This window comes from Bombina bombina, chromosome 1, assembly GCF_027579735.1.
Source record: "Bombina bombina isolate aBomBom1 chromosome 1, aBomBom1.pri, whole genome shotgun sequence".
Taxonomy (NCBI): domain Eukaryota; kingdom Metazoa; phylum Chordata; class Amphibia; order Anura; family Bombinatoridae; genus Bombina; species Bombina bombina.
This window is the reverse complement of record NC_069499.1, coordinates 1,021,846,955-1,021,863,239: the sequence shown is the minus strand read 5'-3', so window position 1 is coordinate 1,021,863,239 and position 16,285 is coordinate 1,021,846,955. Positions and strand designations below refer to the sequence as shown.

Here is a 16,285-nt window from a genome sequence, read left to right as displayed (position 1 = left end):
TTTTCCCTGAATCTGAAATTTCTCCCTCAGACAAAACCTCCCTCCTGGCCCCTTCAGATTGGTGTGAGGGCATGTCAGAACAGTTATCATCAGCGTCCTCTTGCTCTTCAGTGTTTAAAACAGAGCAATCGCGCTTTCTCTGATAAGTAGGCATTTTGGATAAAATGTTTGCAATAGAATTATCCATTACAGCCGTTAATTGTTGCATGGTAATAAGTATTGGCGCACTAGATGAACTAGGGGCCTCTTGTGTGGGCAAAACTGGTGTAGACACAGAAGGGGATGATGCAGAGAACCATGCTTACTCCCCCTCATTTGAGGAATCATCATGGGCAATATCATTATCTATGGCATTATTGTCCCTACTTTGTTTGGACACTATGACACAATTATCACATATATTTAAATGGGGAGAAACCTTGGCTTTCATACATATAGAACATCGTTATCTGATGGTTCAGACATGTTAAACAGGCTTAAACTTGTCAACAAAGCACAAAAAACGTTTTACAATAAAACCGTTACTGTCACTTTAAATTTTAAACTGAACACACTTTATTACTGAATATGTGAAAAAGTATGAAGGAATTGTTCAAAAAAATTTCACCACAGTATCTTACAGCCTTAAAAGTATTGCACACCAAATTTGAAAGCTTTAACCCTTAAAATAACGGAACCGGAGCCGTTTTTACATTTAACCCCTATACAGTCCCAGGTATCTGCTTTGCTGAGACCCAACCAAGCCCAGAGGGGAATACGATACCAAATGATGCCTTCTATAAGCTTTTTCAGTGGTTCTAAGCTCCTCACACATGCATCTGCATGCCTTGCTTTCCAAAAACAACTGCGCATTAGTGGCGCGAAAATGAGGCTCTGCCTATGACTAGAAAAGGCCCCCAGTGAAAAAGGTGTCCAATACAGTGCCTGCCGTTTTTTTTAAAACAATCCCCAAGATTATAATAACTATTAATAGTTATAATCTGCCAAATATGCTTAGTAAAGTAATCGTTTTAGCCCAGAAAAATGTCTACCAGTTTTTTAAGCCCTAATGAAGCCCTTTATTCTTATACTAAACTAAGAAAATGGCTTACCGGTTCCCATAGGGAAAATGACAGCTTCCAGCATTACCAAGTCTTGTTAGAAATGTGTCATACCTCAAGCAGCAAAAGTCTGCTCACTGTTTCCCCCAACTGAAGTTAATTCATCTCAACAGTCCTGTGTGGAAACAGCCATCGATTTTAGTAACGGTTGCTAAAATCATTTTCCTCTTACAAACAGAAATCTTCATCTCTTTTCTGTTTCAGAGTAAATAGTACATACCAGCACTATTTTAAAATAACAAACTCTTGATTGAAGAATAAAACTACATTTAAACACCAAAAAAACTCTTAGCCATCTCCGTGGAGATGTTGCCTGTGCAACGGCAAAGAGAATGACTGGGGTAGGCGGAGCCTGGGAGGGACTATATGGCCAGCTTTGCTGGGCTCTTTGCCATTTCCTGTTGGGGAGGAGAATATCCCACAAGTAAGGATGACGCCGTGGACCGGACACACCTATGTTGGAGAAAATGCTCCCTTACTACTGAGCGTGCCTGGAGGAAATCCCGCTCTGAACCTGATTTCATCAACTATACGTTCATTCTTTATTCTTACACCTCTGCCCTTCACTTAGCCAAGCAAACCTACTTCTCTTCTCTTATATCTACTCACTCCTCAAACCTAAACAAGTCTTCTCATTTTTCAACTCTTTCTTCTACCCACCTGCACCACCCTTTTATCTGCCTTTACTGCTCAAGACCTGGTAGACTACTTTTTCAAAAAAACGCTTACCATCCGAAGCAACATCCCAACACAATATTCCCTCTCTCCTGCCTCTCCCCACTTAAATCCATCCTAAATGCCTCTGCTAGGCTAATCCATCTCTCCCAATGCTCTGTATCTGCTGCACCTCTCTGTGAATCCCTTCACTGGCTCCCCATTCACAGCAGAATTAAATTCAAAATGGTCAACCTGACCTACAAAGCCCTGACCAACACTGCCCCCCCCTACCTGTCCTCACTCATCAACAAATATACTCCAGCCTGCTCCCTAAGAACCAACAATGACCTGCTCCTTGCATCTTCTACCATCACCTCCTCCCATGCTAGACTGCAGGACTTCAGTCGTGCAGCACCTACCCTCTGGAACGCACTTCCTCGAGCTGTCAGACTTTCCCCTAGTCTGTCCTACTTTAAACGCTCCCTAAAGACCTTTTTGTTCAGAGAAGCCCAAATCAGTACCAAATTAATTCCACTTGCCTAATAACTGCCTTCATCTAACTCCGCACTAACATCATTCTCACTTTTGCCGTCCCCACCTCCTGTTTCTCACTCTCCTACCCATCTAGATTGTAAGTTTCCACGGGAATAGGGTCCTCAATTGCCCTTGTATTTGTTTGTTAAATTTTGTCCAGTGTCTTATATTGTATTGTATCACAATTGTACTTTTATCTTTGTACTTATGGACAGTGCTGCAGAATCTGTTGGCACTTTATAAATAAAGAATAATAATTAAAAAAAAATAAAGCAGCCACGTGATCATCTTTACATATTTTCTACCAGTTTGTATTTCCTTCTGAAGATGCTATTGCTAGGAAAAAATAGAGCTACCATGCGGTTTCCACATAAAAATAATAATAATAAACTTGTCTACCTGTGTTATTTTCTTGGTTCATCTGCTGCATCTTTGACTCTCCTGAAGTTAAAAATTTGAATTGGAGGCTCGAGAAGGAGCATTTAAAGGGACACTGTACCCAAATGTATTCTTTCGTGAATTTTCTTCATTCTCTTGGTATCTTTATTTGAAATGCACGAATGTAAGTTTAGATGCCAGCCCATTTTTGGTGAACAACCTGGGTTGTCCTTGCTGATTGGTGGATAAATTCATCCACCAATAAAAAAAGTGCTGTCCAGAGTACTGAAACCAAAAAAAGCTTAGATGCCTTCTTTTTCAAATAAAGATAGCAAGAGAATGAAGAAAAAATTATAATAGGAGCAAATTAGAAAGTTGCTTAAAATTGCATGCTCTTTCTGAATTACAAAAAGAAAAAAAATTGGGTTCAGTGTCCCTTTAAGTAAGATTTACCTACCTAGATTGATAGCACAAGTTTAAAGGCTTTCTTCATACACTGTTACTTTGAACATGAAGAAATACTCTTAAAAGTAATTAAAAAAAAATGTTATCATTACAACTTCTCTCTTACATTTGTTCGATTTCCAAAGGCAGCATAAAAAGGCTGAGGGTCTGTAAAGAGTTGCCGGATGTCAGAGAGGCAGGAAATCTTGAAGCGCTCTGGGGCTTTTTCTATAACCTCTCTGTAAATATGGTTACGGTCAGCAAGCGCGAGCAGATAAGGATAATGCGTACGGAGTGAAAAAAAAGATACATTTGGAGAGAGTAACAAAGGCTTTTGTAAATTGCAATACCTTACAGTAATAACAAACATCTACAAAGAATCACACATTTTGTTATGTTACTACCACTTAACATTTTTACATCTGCAACAGAATTGGGTAAAATGATGCCAGAACGTTTTAAAGTCTCACAATGAAATTATCATCACTAAAAGTTCACTGAAACTGTTCAAAATGTCTTACTGTAATGCAGAATGCTACAGTCACACAGGGCACCAGTTCCATTCTGAGAGCCATCACTGTAATGTGAATCCTTTATAGTGATAAAGGGATATGAAACCCAGAAATCTGTTGTTGTGATTCAGACAGCGTATACAATTTATAAAAAGTTTCCACTTTACTTCTATTATCAAATCTGCTTGGTTCCGTGGTATTCTCTGTTTAAGAGATCCCTATGTCTGGAGCACTATAAGGCAAGAAATAGTGCTGCCATTTAGTGATCTTGCACTTGGATAACATTCTTATAAAACTGCTGCCATATATTGCTCCCGACATGTGCACACTTCTTATGTCCCTGCTTTTCAACAAAAGACACACAAGAGAACGAAGACAATTTGATAATAGAATGAAATTAGAAAGTCTACCTAATTCATGAAAGAAAAAGTTTGGGTTTCATGTGCCTTTAAAGACCACTGCCCTTTAAAAAACACAATTATGTCACGATCATACAGTAAGAAACAACAGGGAGATCAGCAGTGCACGTTATGAAGGCTGTAAGCAGCTCAGTGCACGCTATGAAGGCAGTAAGCTGCTCAGGAAATATTGTCACATGACCAGAGAAAGCACCAATCACAGAGCTGGAGTCACACTTTATAAAGTTTAATAGTCATGCACATACAGAAGCAGTCGCGTGACTGCAGCATATAAACAGTACCGTAGATAGATAAATAAGCAGCAATAAAATGCAGACCACTGTATTCATATACACATAGAGATGCAGTTACAAAGTGTACAGCAGCAGTTCACGAACACTGAAGATGTGTATACATAGAGCACTACAGTCACAGAAGAAATGCTGCACATTTGTACTTACCTGTGTAGGGCAGTGAAGAGGCTACTAGGGGACAAAAGGAGCGGTCCAAGTGGGAGAGTGTAGCCTTCTGCACGCACCCCCTGTAGATACCCCTTTGTGAGCTCCGCCAGACCCACTGAACGTGCAGAGCAATATATGAATCTATAGCCATTCCTGGGGGAACATTGACAGGGTATTTGTAAGGGCAAATAAAAGAGCACATCAGTCACAGGGTACAGCTATAGAGAGGATCATAGAGGGAAAAATAAAAAATCTAAGAAATAATAAAGAATTTATGGAAACTATGTTAAAATAAGTGGTGTCTCTTGAAAGTGACAGAGGATGGTACAATGCTAGATATTTATAGGAAAGCAAACAAGATGGTTTAATATTATAGCTGGACAGGTATGGAAGCAGCAATAGCACTAGAAACATAAGAGTTAAAATTACAATGCGGGGACAAGCATGGGGGAGTAGAACTCAGGAGAAGGCACCACTGTGACATAGGAAATAACTCACTGGGGGCATCACTAAAAAGGAACCGTTTGCTGACACTTGTATAAAAGTACAACACTCCCTGCAGCAGATAAAGAGGTAACCAGGAACACAAGACACAGAATTACAGCAAGCAGTAACTTTAAGATATACAAGAGAAAGCTCTTTCAGTATTGGGAGACGTCAGTGGTTCATCGTAAAGACAGATACGGACTGGGCAATTTAAATATCACAAAGATACACATTTACCAAGTGGTGATACAAACATGTGAATTGCACGATAGAGTTGGACAATTCCTGGCTGAGTCCAGTCCTTCCCAAGTTGTGGCAAAATGTGCCCAAGTGCATCTGATCTAGTAAGGATAAGAAATAAAGCATTGAGTGTTTAAAATCTTATTGCGAAAGTCTGCAATTGGGAAAGAGTGTGAGGTATGTTGTGTGTCAGTAACTACTGGAAATACCTTGCTGTGAATTTCACCAGGGTGCGGAAGATTTTGTATCCCTGATTGTTTTGGGAGAAACCAGGTGTCTACCCCTTTCCCACTGTTCCTTAGTGGGAATTAGTTGCACCTTAACTGATTAGGTCCACTAAAGCCAAAAAGTGTGAGGTTACCTGTACAAAACTTTCATTCAGAGAATTGCCTGGTATTTTGGGTCTGGAATGCTCTTCTGGATCTGATAAAATTAATTTAGTACAGGAAAAGGCACAAGTGGTCAAACAGAAGCTGAACCCTGGGCGGGAACCATCCCACAAGGCAAGCTACTGTACAGCAATTGTCTCCTGTCTTGTTTATTGTGGATGCGAACCATAGGTATTAGTTTTATATTCCATCTCATCATATACTCTGTCTGAGGGTATGTGCATGCTAAGTGATATGTAGTGTCATTGTGTGAGTAAGTGAAGATCCTAACCTGGTAACAGTGCCATCAATGTCACTCACAATGATGCGATCTTCACTGTTCCACAAGAAGATGTGAGCTCTACATCGTGTTGTACCCTGAAATTTAGTGCACACACTAAATACAACCTCGTTAGCTCCCTCCTCCAGGTTCAGACTCTTCTGTTGTGAAAAGAAAATCATTCAATGTTTGAGCCACAACAATGAGCAGAAGTTAATTTCAGGACAAATCAGAGAGATATAGCAATGTCCACATCAATAAAAATCAGGATTCACAAATACCCATCAAAATGAAAAACAATATGAATCCAAAAGTTCTGCCGTTCAAGTTACATTGTACTAAATAAAAAAAAATAGATTCCTATGATAATGAAACCATTTTGTGTAAGCAGTTCATATCAGACCATTAAAGGGCAATAATAGTTGAAATAGTCTAGTCTGTTAGAGCACGTCATTTTACCTGCAACAGCAACACGCTAAAATCTGGATGTGCACAGATTTTAGCGTGTTGCTGTTGCACAAGAATGAATTTGGCAAGAAAATAGCCAAGCGGCACGAAGGGCTGTCTTTTTCCGCATTCGTAGGTTCAGGAAGCGTCAGAATGCACCTCTCTAGCAACTAGAGCTGCTGATTGGATCAGCGGTGGGTTTTGCTAAGGACCAGCAGTGCTCTGTGGATTGCGAGCAGCAAATCTACTGTGTGTTTAATCCCTTTGCAGGGGTTAAACACACAGTAGAGCAGGGTCGATAGTCGGAAAATGACATACTCTAACAAATTAGGGCATGTATTCTTCCTATTATGGACCTTTAAGCAATGGGTACTTAGGTATCAGTTCACAGATTAAAGGAACACTAAACCCAAAAACTTTATTTCATTATTCAGATAGAGAATACAATTTTAAATAACATTCCAATGTACTTCTATTATCTAATTTGCTTCATTCTTTAAATATCCTTTGTTAAAGAAATAGCAATGCACATGGGTGAGCCAATCACACAAGGCATCTATGTGCAGCAACCAATCAGCAGCTACTGAGCCTATCTAGATATGCTTTTCAGCAAAGTATATCAATAGAATGAAGCAAATTAGATAATAGAAGTAAATTAGAAAGTTGTTTAAAATTGTATGCTTTTTCTAAATCATGAAAGAAAAATTTTGGGTTTAATGCCCCTTTAAGGGGGAAATGTATCAAGATTGCAGGTGGACAAGTTCTCAAGTAGAAAATCTGCCGGCATGCAACTTCCATTTGTGATGCAGCATTGTGTGACATAACATTGTACAAGATCAATCTAGTGCAATGCCACCCCCAGCTCTCACACAGTTAGGAGGGCACGTGAGTTACCCCAAACAAGTGAGTTGCAGGGTTATATATCTCGCTACCTCTTTGGTGGCAGAGCGGCTAAAGAAGCAGTTTGCAAGTCTTCACCACAAAGCCTCAAAAGCTGTGAATGCAGATTAATAAAGCTTCCTCTAAATCTCACAGATGGAATGCAGCTGCTGTTAATGAAATAAAAAAGTGAGAGATGTGGTTTAAGACCAGCAAGAAAAATACATCTAAACCTTCTTCACTTACTATCTGCTCAGAAGTCAGACGCAAGGACCTCTGATACGACTGTTGCTTTGCAGGGACCACAGCAGGCTCAGATTCAATTTTACGTTGGTTCTCTAACCTAAGCACGAAAGGTGAATATGTCCCATTTAATGGGTGAAAAGGAGAAATGTAGCTATAACAACACCTACTGGCATTAATAAAGGAGACAGCCACTAGAGGGGAACCAGTAATAAAAAAAACAATAGACAGAGAAACTTTGAAAAACAGAAACATGTTTAAGGAAAACCTGGGAAGTGAAAATATAACAAAACCTAAAATGTAAACATAGATACTCACCCACTGGTTTCACATTTCTTCTGCTGCTCCTCAAACTCCTGAGTATTGGACAATGGCTGCATGAGGGGGGAGTGAGGGAGAGAGTGGGGGTGTGAGTGGGAGTGGAGGTGTGAGGTAAGGAATAGTGCTATGGGAAGAACTGCTAAAATGTAAATGGGTGAAGAGAATTAGTGAGCAAGATATTCTGGGAAGTGCTATGTTGTGGAATTACAGGATGAAGCATGGAATGTGGAAAAGAGAGTAACAGATTAGAAGTAATTGGTAGGGGGCTTCTCTGTTACACCAGAAAAGTGTTAAGCATTAGTAGAGAGGATACCTCTTTTCCTGATCTTGATGTAACCCCAGAATTCATTGCTTGATTTCTCACTGACTGGAATTCATGGTCCCTTCTCCGCCATGAAAACCACCAGCCACGAGACCTGGGGGGCATCTTTCGTTGGTTAAGCTGTTCAATCACTGCCTGAAACAAGTTATACAAATGAAGATCCCTAAAGAAAGATCTGAGATATGGTTATTTCCAAAAGCAGTGATTCTTACCGGAGGCAGATCTTGGTTGAAAACTTGCATGCAAAGGATTATTGGGGCAGCAGTTGCCCAGTTATAGAACCTGTAGTAAAAGAGCATTGAAATGAGGACAAAATATGTAAAGATATTTTTTTTTAAAAAAGTATGTCATGTGGTTGCTAGAAACAGAAGTTGGAAATAAGGAGATGTATCTGTGTTGGATACAGAAAACAAATACAGGAAATTAAAAGCAGTAAAGAGAAGCAATCTTACCTGCTGTGTATCCGTAGCACAAGCCGAGGATCCTCTATCAGGGATGGATTTTGGCAAAATTGAGAGTATGAAACCTGGTGCTCCATAAATTTGTCTGTTAATAGAGATAGGGAAGGAATGTAATGTGATTGTTGAAGGCTCAATGTGCCTTTTAAGAAAAATAAAGCAGAAATGTTGGCTCGCATGTGACAAAGAGGCAACCATTAAATATTTGGTGGACTACAATAATAAACCAGCTCAGGAAGAAGGCCTTTTAGGTATGCAACTTGCCTTAACACCTGAAGTAGATCTGTTCCATAATGGCTTTATAAGATAGTTCATATTTGTGTACAATTTTTTCTTGGAGATTAAACTAGCACCTTCCAAGGCTTGGTCCCAAGTGGAATCTCTGTCCTGGACACAACTGGTTTCTAAACTGGAATATAGCTATACCATAAAAAGTCGCCTCAAAGTCCTTGGGAATAATTTCAAGAGTGGACTTAATTCCCCATTCTTTTTGGTTCATTAGCCTACTCATTTTGTTAAAGACATAACATGTTTTGGTTTTTCCCCCCTTGCCTAACCTACCCCCCCCCACACACACACACACACACACAAACAAGTTTACAGCCACAGAGGAGATCATGAGTGATTAAAAACAGCCCCCTTATGGTTTAGGTCATACTCCAACAAAACAGAAATTAACTAGGACTTGTGCTACTTAAACCAATAGTGACACCCATCTGTTACCTACATTACATGAGTAGTTATTTTGGTTGGTATAACTAAAAGCATTATGAGTCCAAATGCAGTTTGCAATATCAAAAAACTAGATTAGTTCTTCAAATTTTGAAAAATTATCTTATATGCATTTTATGTACAGAAACCTCAATAAAAATGTAAGGCAGAAATCTAATACCCTGGCACCACTCAACACCATAGTGACCAGTTACAGTAGCATTCAGAAAGCTTTTCCCCAACCTTCCACTCACCCTCAGGAATGTCCCAGGTGTCTGCAAGTCCCCCACACAATGAAAGGGCAATGTTATCTTCACGGATCTTATCCCAAGATCCTGCATCTTCGTTAGACATCTGCTCTGTTGTCTCCTCAGATTGCTGTGGAGGAGGAGGAGGATGTGGTTCACTAGTAAAAGAGGTAAGGCAGAAGAGTTTAAGTACATTTTTTTTTTTTAACCAAGAATACAAAATATTTGTCACTAAGGGCCCGATGATCTAAAGCTCTTCACTCAGCCATAATGATCTAAGAAGTCTTGCCAGTACGGCAAGGACCCTCAAATCATTTTAGAAACTTAAAGGGACAGTCTACACCAGAATTGTTATTGTTTAAAAAGGATAGATAACGCCTTTACTACCAATTCCCCAGCTTTGCACAACCAACATTGTTATATTAATATACTTTATAACCTTTAAAATTCTAAATTTCAGTCTGTTTCTAAGCCACTAAAGACAGCCTCTTATCACATGCTTTTATATTAGCTTTTCACAACAGGGGAGAGCTAGTTCATGTCAGCCATATAGATACCACTGTACTGCCCGTGAGTTGTGGCAGACACTGTACTAATGGGATAAAATGAAAGTCAATAGATAATAAATAAAAAGTCATGTGATCAGGGGGCTGTAAGAAGATGCTTAGATACAAGGTAATCACAGAGGCAAAAATTAAATTAATAAAACCATGTTAGTTATGCAAAACTGGGGAATGGGTAATAAAGGGACTATCTATCTTTTTAAACAATAAAAATTTTTGGAGTAGACTGTCCCTTTAAATTTTACCTTGAGATATGTTTATCTCACTCTGCAGGGATTTGTATGTGACTCATACATTACAAAATAAGGTTTTAAACAAATTCCAAAGATATTTTGTTTTCTCTCTCCATGCTGTCGAGTTTTTGATCACAGGGCTGTATGAGAGAACTAACCTGTTTGGGAAGTAAAGAGAGACTTCCTGGGAGTCAGGAGACAACATGTCATCGGGTGTCAGAGAAGAGGCTTTGATCACGGTTTCTGAAACTGCCAATAGATAAAGAAATATTCATGTAAATAAGAAGAAATGTGAGAGTTTCTAGCGAGAGAAGGTAAAGAAGTTAAATAGATTGTAAAATAAAGGAGAAGGAAAAGGAACAGAAAAAGAAAGAATATTGAAATAATATTTTCTTGCTCTCCCAATAAATTAGATAACTCATACTGCAAAGCCGTATGGCCTGCAGATTGTAACAGAAAATGTATTGCGTGGACACACCCATAATAATGATTTTTGTTTCAGTGGTGAAACTACTGCAAATGCTCCATCCAATAAAACTTAAAGGGACACTGAACCCAAAAGTTTTCTTTTGTGATTCAGATAGAGCATGACTTTCTAATTTACTCCTATTATCAAATTTTCTTCATTCTCTTGGTATCTTTATTTGAAATGCAAGAATGTAAGTTTAGTTGCTGGCCCATTTTTGGTGAACAACCTGGGTTTTCCTTGTTGATTGGTGGATAAATTCATCCACCAATAATAAAGTGCTGTCCAGAGTACTGAACCAAAAAAAGCTTAGCTGCCTTCTTTTTCAAATAAAGATAGCAAAAGAACGAAGAAAAAATTGATAATAGGAGTAAATTAGAAAGTTGGTTAAAATTGCATGCTCTATACGAATCACGAAAGAAAACATTGGGGTTCAGTGTCCCTTCAGGCTCGCCGGAAACAGCAGTTATGAAGCAGCGGTCTAAAGACCACTGCCCCATAACTTGTCCGCCTGCCCTGAGGCTGCGGACATTAATCCGCCCGATCCTATAAGATCGAGCTGATTGACACCCAATGCTAGCAGCCGATTGCCCGCAAATCTGCAGGGGGTGGTATTGCACAAGCAGTTCACAAGAACTGCTTGTGCAATGATAAATACTCTGCCGGCATTTATCGATGTGTGGTGGACATGAAACACTACATCGTATCATGTCCGCCCTCACTTTAATAATAAATCGGCCCCTATATGTTCAGTGGATTGGATACAATAAATACATTATCTCATTCAATCAGAATACAACAATGACTTCTTTACAGCATATGGTCTGTGCCTCAGAGACTGCAATTATGAAGGTAATAAATTAGCTGCTTATGCCATTTCTCTCTCTGCAAATCATGCACAATCTATGAGCAACTTACCACCCTCTCCTGCTGCAAACCCTTAATTTGTCTGACATTGTGATACAACCCTCTCATGGTTCTCTTCTATCTCTCTAATTTTACCTTCAGTGTAGCTTTCTCTGGCACTTCATCTGCAATACAGACACAACTAAAACTCATCAAAAATTCACTAACTCATCATATCCAACCTTGACCACCGAAATTCCTCCCTCTTTGGTCTTCCAAGCTACTATTGATCCATTAAAAAAGGCTTCTGCAAAATATACGTCTTATAGCCCTTCTCATTGGTTGCACCTCTCGGTTAGCCTCTCCACTAGACTCCCTAATTTTCACCCCAACATACAAAAACTTAAATTATGCTTACCTGATCATTTCTTTTCTTCTGACGGGAAAAGTCCAAAGCTGCATTCATTACTTTTGGGAATTCAGAACCTGGCAACCAGGAGGAGGCATAGACACCCCAGCCACTTCCCTCATCCACTGAGCACAATGCCTCCCAGGAGCCAAGTCCCGCAAGGCTCCCAAATCGCACAAACTTATCCGAAGGAAAGGCAGCATCGCCTACCCCCGAAGGGGAAAACAGAGTACCCAAAAGGAAATCCAAAGGACCAACAGAATAGGACTCAAGACAAGTGAACGAAGGTGGTTATAGGATAACCACCCAAAGAAAAGAACTCTCTAAGAAATCCCTCTCCCAAGAGACACTCCCAACCTATGAGTAAGTGATTGCGAGGAAGAACAAAATCCAACCTTAGATCCTATGACACAGCACCATATAATTAATGGTGCTCTAAGGAAGCCACAAACTCCCCACTGAACCCTAGTCTAGAAGACACAATCGCTAAAACTAGCCATATATAGGTAGGAAAACCATATCAGGACCGAAGGAAAACCCGGAGCCCATCGACAGGATGGAAAACTGTCTAAACCCTAAAGTTTGAAACTAAACCGCCCAGGACTGAGTGCAGCGACCCGGACCCCAAATACTCAGACAAGAGACATGGCTCAGAAACCCGGGACAGGCCGCATGTCCTGAGAAACCACCAAGTCGCCGCATACGGAGAGAGGCATACTAGGTAGAGCATTCCACACCCCCGTAGCCTTGAACATTGGATGCAAGAAACTCAAACCAATATCATAGAAGACATCTGGACAGGCCCCAGAGATGGCAATTTGCACCCGTAGAGACAGGTCTTCATAAAATGGAGACATACCACAGTAGCAGGATTCAACATGCCACCCTAACCATGTGGGCAACTAGGCGACCCACTAGGCTACACCAGCGAGCGTAATACGCCCCTTAGATGTAAAGTCACAGATCCTCACGGGATCAGCCTCCCAGAAAAAACGGTACCAGGAATAACAGACAACTCCAGAAATCCAGCTGAGAAGTGGACCAGAGGCGGTTGCCAAGGAAGGGGGAAGCCAAACCCCTGCGCTCCAACTTATGAGAGCTTGCGAGAAACTGAAAAAAAGGGAAAGACGGACATACCCGAACTCCCGGACTCAGATGACCAGACCACTCACGAGGGGGGAGAACCAGTTCCCGCAAGCTCAAGGAGTACCTGCGACTAGATCGCAAGAAAAAACAGACACTCAGAAAATACCAAGATTGAAACTAAAATTGTTATCCAAACTGGTACCCCAACTGTCCCACGGTCATCCCAACCTCCAAAACCCCTTGGGAATGGAGAACCTCAGTACTGAGACCAAAAAACAAAAAAAAAACAAAAAAACTCCAGGACCCACGATGAGTCGTAGACGGATCCCCACATAAGGGACGGCAGAGGACCTATACAATCCCTCCGACACTCCATTCATCGAGGACAAGAAGCAAGTTGACGTATAAGAAACTGACACACCTCCTCAACTAGTGGATAAGTAAACAAAAAGCGAACACTCCAACAAGTAAACGACTCAACACCTGACAGGATAACCAGCACCGCGGCACCACGTGGGTGACATGAACCCTAAGGAACAGTAGCTAGCGCCCGACCAGTACGTGCCTGGTACAAGGAACACTTGAACTGTCCAAGAAAAATCAAAGCCCCAAAGGGATCAAAAACAAACTATAATCATAACTTAGTTCTGATATATAAAACGTGCAGCTTCCAAAGAAGTGCGCACGCGACCACAAAATCGCAAGTATCAGTTCCAGAGAAGTAATATTCCCAAATGGAAAATTATAGCAGACATTAGCTTACTAAAACAAATCAAATATATCCTAACCAGATTTAAATAAAATGAAGGCAGCACCCGAAGGTGAACGCCCAAGGAAAACGTCACGCCAACTGGACCAGCCGATTAGAGGCCCCATCTTCCCAAGCTCAGAACTGGAACAGATACTTAAAAGAAAAGAAAAACGGAGAGATTAAAGAGATTATCTTCATCCCTACACGTCTAACACAGCTTGCCATCCGACACCGCAGACCGAGGATACCTCGGCACAGTAGGACTGGAATCCTCCAGCACCGCCAAAACATGTCTTAGTAGGACACGAAGACGTGCCAGTCTATAACGGAAGGCAAAATGATCCCCCGCCAGATCAATGGACGACCCCGGCCCCAAGGGTGGGGCCCCTGAAGCCTCAGAGGCCATAGTTTACCCAGAAGGTCTAACTGACTCAGGCGATCCCACGCCTGACAAACCCCGGGTTAACAGAACACGGACAGTATATTAAAAACACTTCACTAGGAAGATATAAATGCACCAGTGCCATAGATATGGCCATGCAGAACCATGATGTAACCTCTGGAGGAAACAAGCAGCCTTCCGGAGAAGGAGTAACAGCCCTAGGGACACCTGCTTGCGTAGCAAAGGAAGGTTCTGGGACACGCGCCTCTTGGGATATAGAATCCTCAGGGGTGGATGGCTCAGCACACTCTAAATTCCCTGACTCAGGGGAAGAGAGTACTCTAGAACGGCAATCGGAATATTACTGATGGGCATGGATAACCCTGGCCATTTCATACTCTTCGCAAGACGTATACTCCGAATCAGAGATATCCGTCTCCAAAAAATGAGAATCCTCCATAACTTGGAGGTTGCAATTATGGACAAACACTAACGGCACCTTACACCTCCAATGGCTGGGGTACTCACCACCTCCTGTGAACCAGACAACTAATGAACAGATCTCTCCATCGCCACTCGGTCAAGGTTCGGAAATGGAATACAAACATGACCACACCCGGTCACGAGGTGCAATGTGTAAGCCAAAAAAGCGCGCCAGTCCCTCGGACCACGCAAACTGATAAAATAAAGTTGTTATGTCTGAATAGCCATGAGCCCAAGTATCACAACACAATAGCAGACAAAATCACATAACACACATGATTAAAGTCCCCCCTGTTCAATAACCCCCCTCAGGAGATATTAACCCCTGATTCCATAAGATGAAGGAGTCCCACTGGGACCCTGACTTTTTTCATTTAACATTACATTCACATATCAAAATAAAACGATCTTACTGGAATCCACGCCGTGGAACAGGAACACGGCCCTTCAAGTATGACAGATAGTAACCTTGCTTCTGACATGGACTTGAGTGAATAAAGGCAGGCAGCGAAACTCGTCAACGCTGATTGCCCAGGAGCTGCTAATATGAGTCGGGATGGTTTTGCAGAAATACTCTCCCTGCATCTCCAGACTCTAACTTTCACTCATGCTCTCACTGAGAGACTGACAGGACTACTTAAAACTCCAGTCCCATTTCGAAGAGTACTACCCTCCATGAGAGACTATCTTCAATCTTCTGACACTTCTCTGCCAACCTCCTGAGACGAAAGGGAAAAAATGACTGGGGGATGAGGGAAGTGGGAGAGGTATTTAAGCCTTTGGCTGGGGTGTCTTTGCCTCCTCCTGGTGGCCAGGTTCTGAATTCCCAAAAGTAATGAATGCAGCTGTGGACTCTTCCCGTTTAAGAAGAAAACCCTCAATAACGTGGCACCATTCTAAATGAATGCCCTTACCTGAAAATACTATCCTACCAGCTTCACTATGCCCACAAACTAATTCTCTGCTCATTACTTTCTTACATTCCTGTCTGTAGTAATGTTCTATAACTACAACGATCCTTTCCTCAATCTACTGTGGTTAATGTGGTGGGGGCTTAGCTGTATGGAGTGAGAGGATGACAAGGATGTGCACAGCAGCAAGGGACATTGTTGCAGTCAGTCCTGCATGAAGGAAATGACTGTACTCAGCCTGTAAGTGTACTCAGGGCTGCATGTAAGTAGTTTGTGACAGTTTTGTTTGGCACGTGTATGACTGTTGTTTTTACCTGCAGCAGCTGGGGTTTTCATGGCTTGTGCATGTTCAGTGCCTGGGTCTACTCTGTATCGCTACACCTGCTTGTTCAATTCAGTGCGTGGGAGGACTGCTGTAAGAATAAATCACTAAAGCAGGTTTTGCTGGCTCCCTTGTTATCCTTCCAGATGGTTGGGTCAGCTGAAGGCAGAGTATGGCCCTCATAGGGGAGAGCTATTGGATAATGAGGCTAGGGCTAATGACGCCACATAGCACAGTGGCTTCCCTCCTCTTCACACAGTGACAGTATGAAAAATACAAAAAAAAAGAGATAAAAACAAGCAGAAGTGTGTCATGAGCCCCAACGCAGGGAATGAGGGTCAAAACT

The 16,285-nt window shown here is 41.4% G+C and overlaps 1 protein-coding gene across 1 annotated transcript in view; it reads right to left on the bottom strand.

The window, feature by feature from the left end:
• Positions 1-16,285, bottom strand: part of LOC128662624 (phosphatidate phosphatase LPIN3-like) — an 86,002-nt gene that overhangs the window by 20,385 nt on the left and 49,332 nt on the right. The window contains 11 exon segments of the mRNA XM_053716518.1: positions 3,241-3,352; positions 4,485-4,637; positions 5,225-5,311; positions 5,871-6,019; positions 7,431-7,527; positions 7,746-7,801; positions 8,062-8,205; positions 8,283-8,352; positions 8,523-8,616; positions 9,494-9,645; positions 10,442-10,532. Coding sequence (XP_053572493.1) covers positions 3,241-3,352; positions 4,485-4,637; positions 5,225-5,311; positions 5,871-6,019; positions 7,431-7,527; positions 7,746-7,801; positions 8,062-8,205; positions 8,283-8,352; positions 8,523-8,616; positions 9,494-9,645; positions 10,442-10,532 — 1,205 coding nt within the window.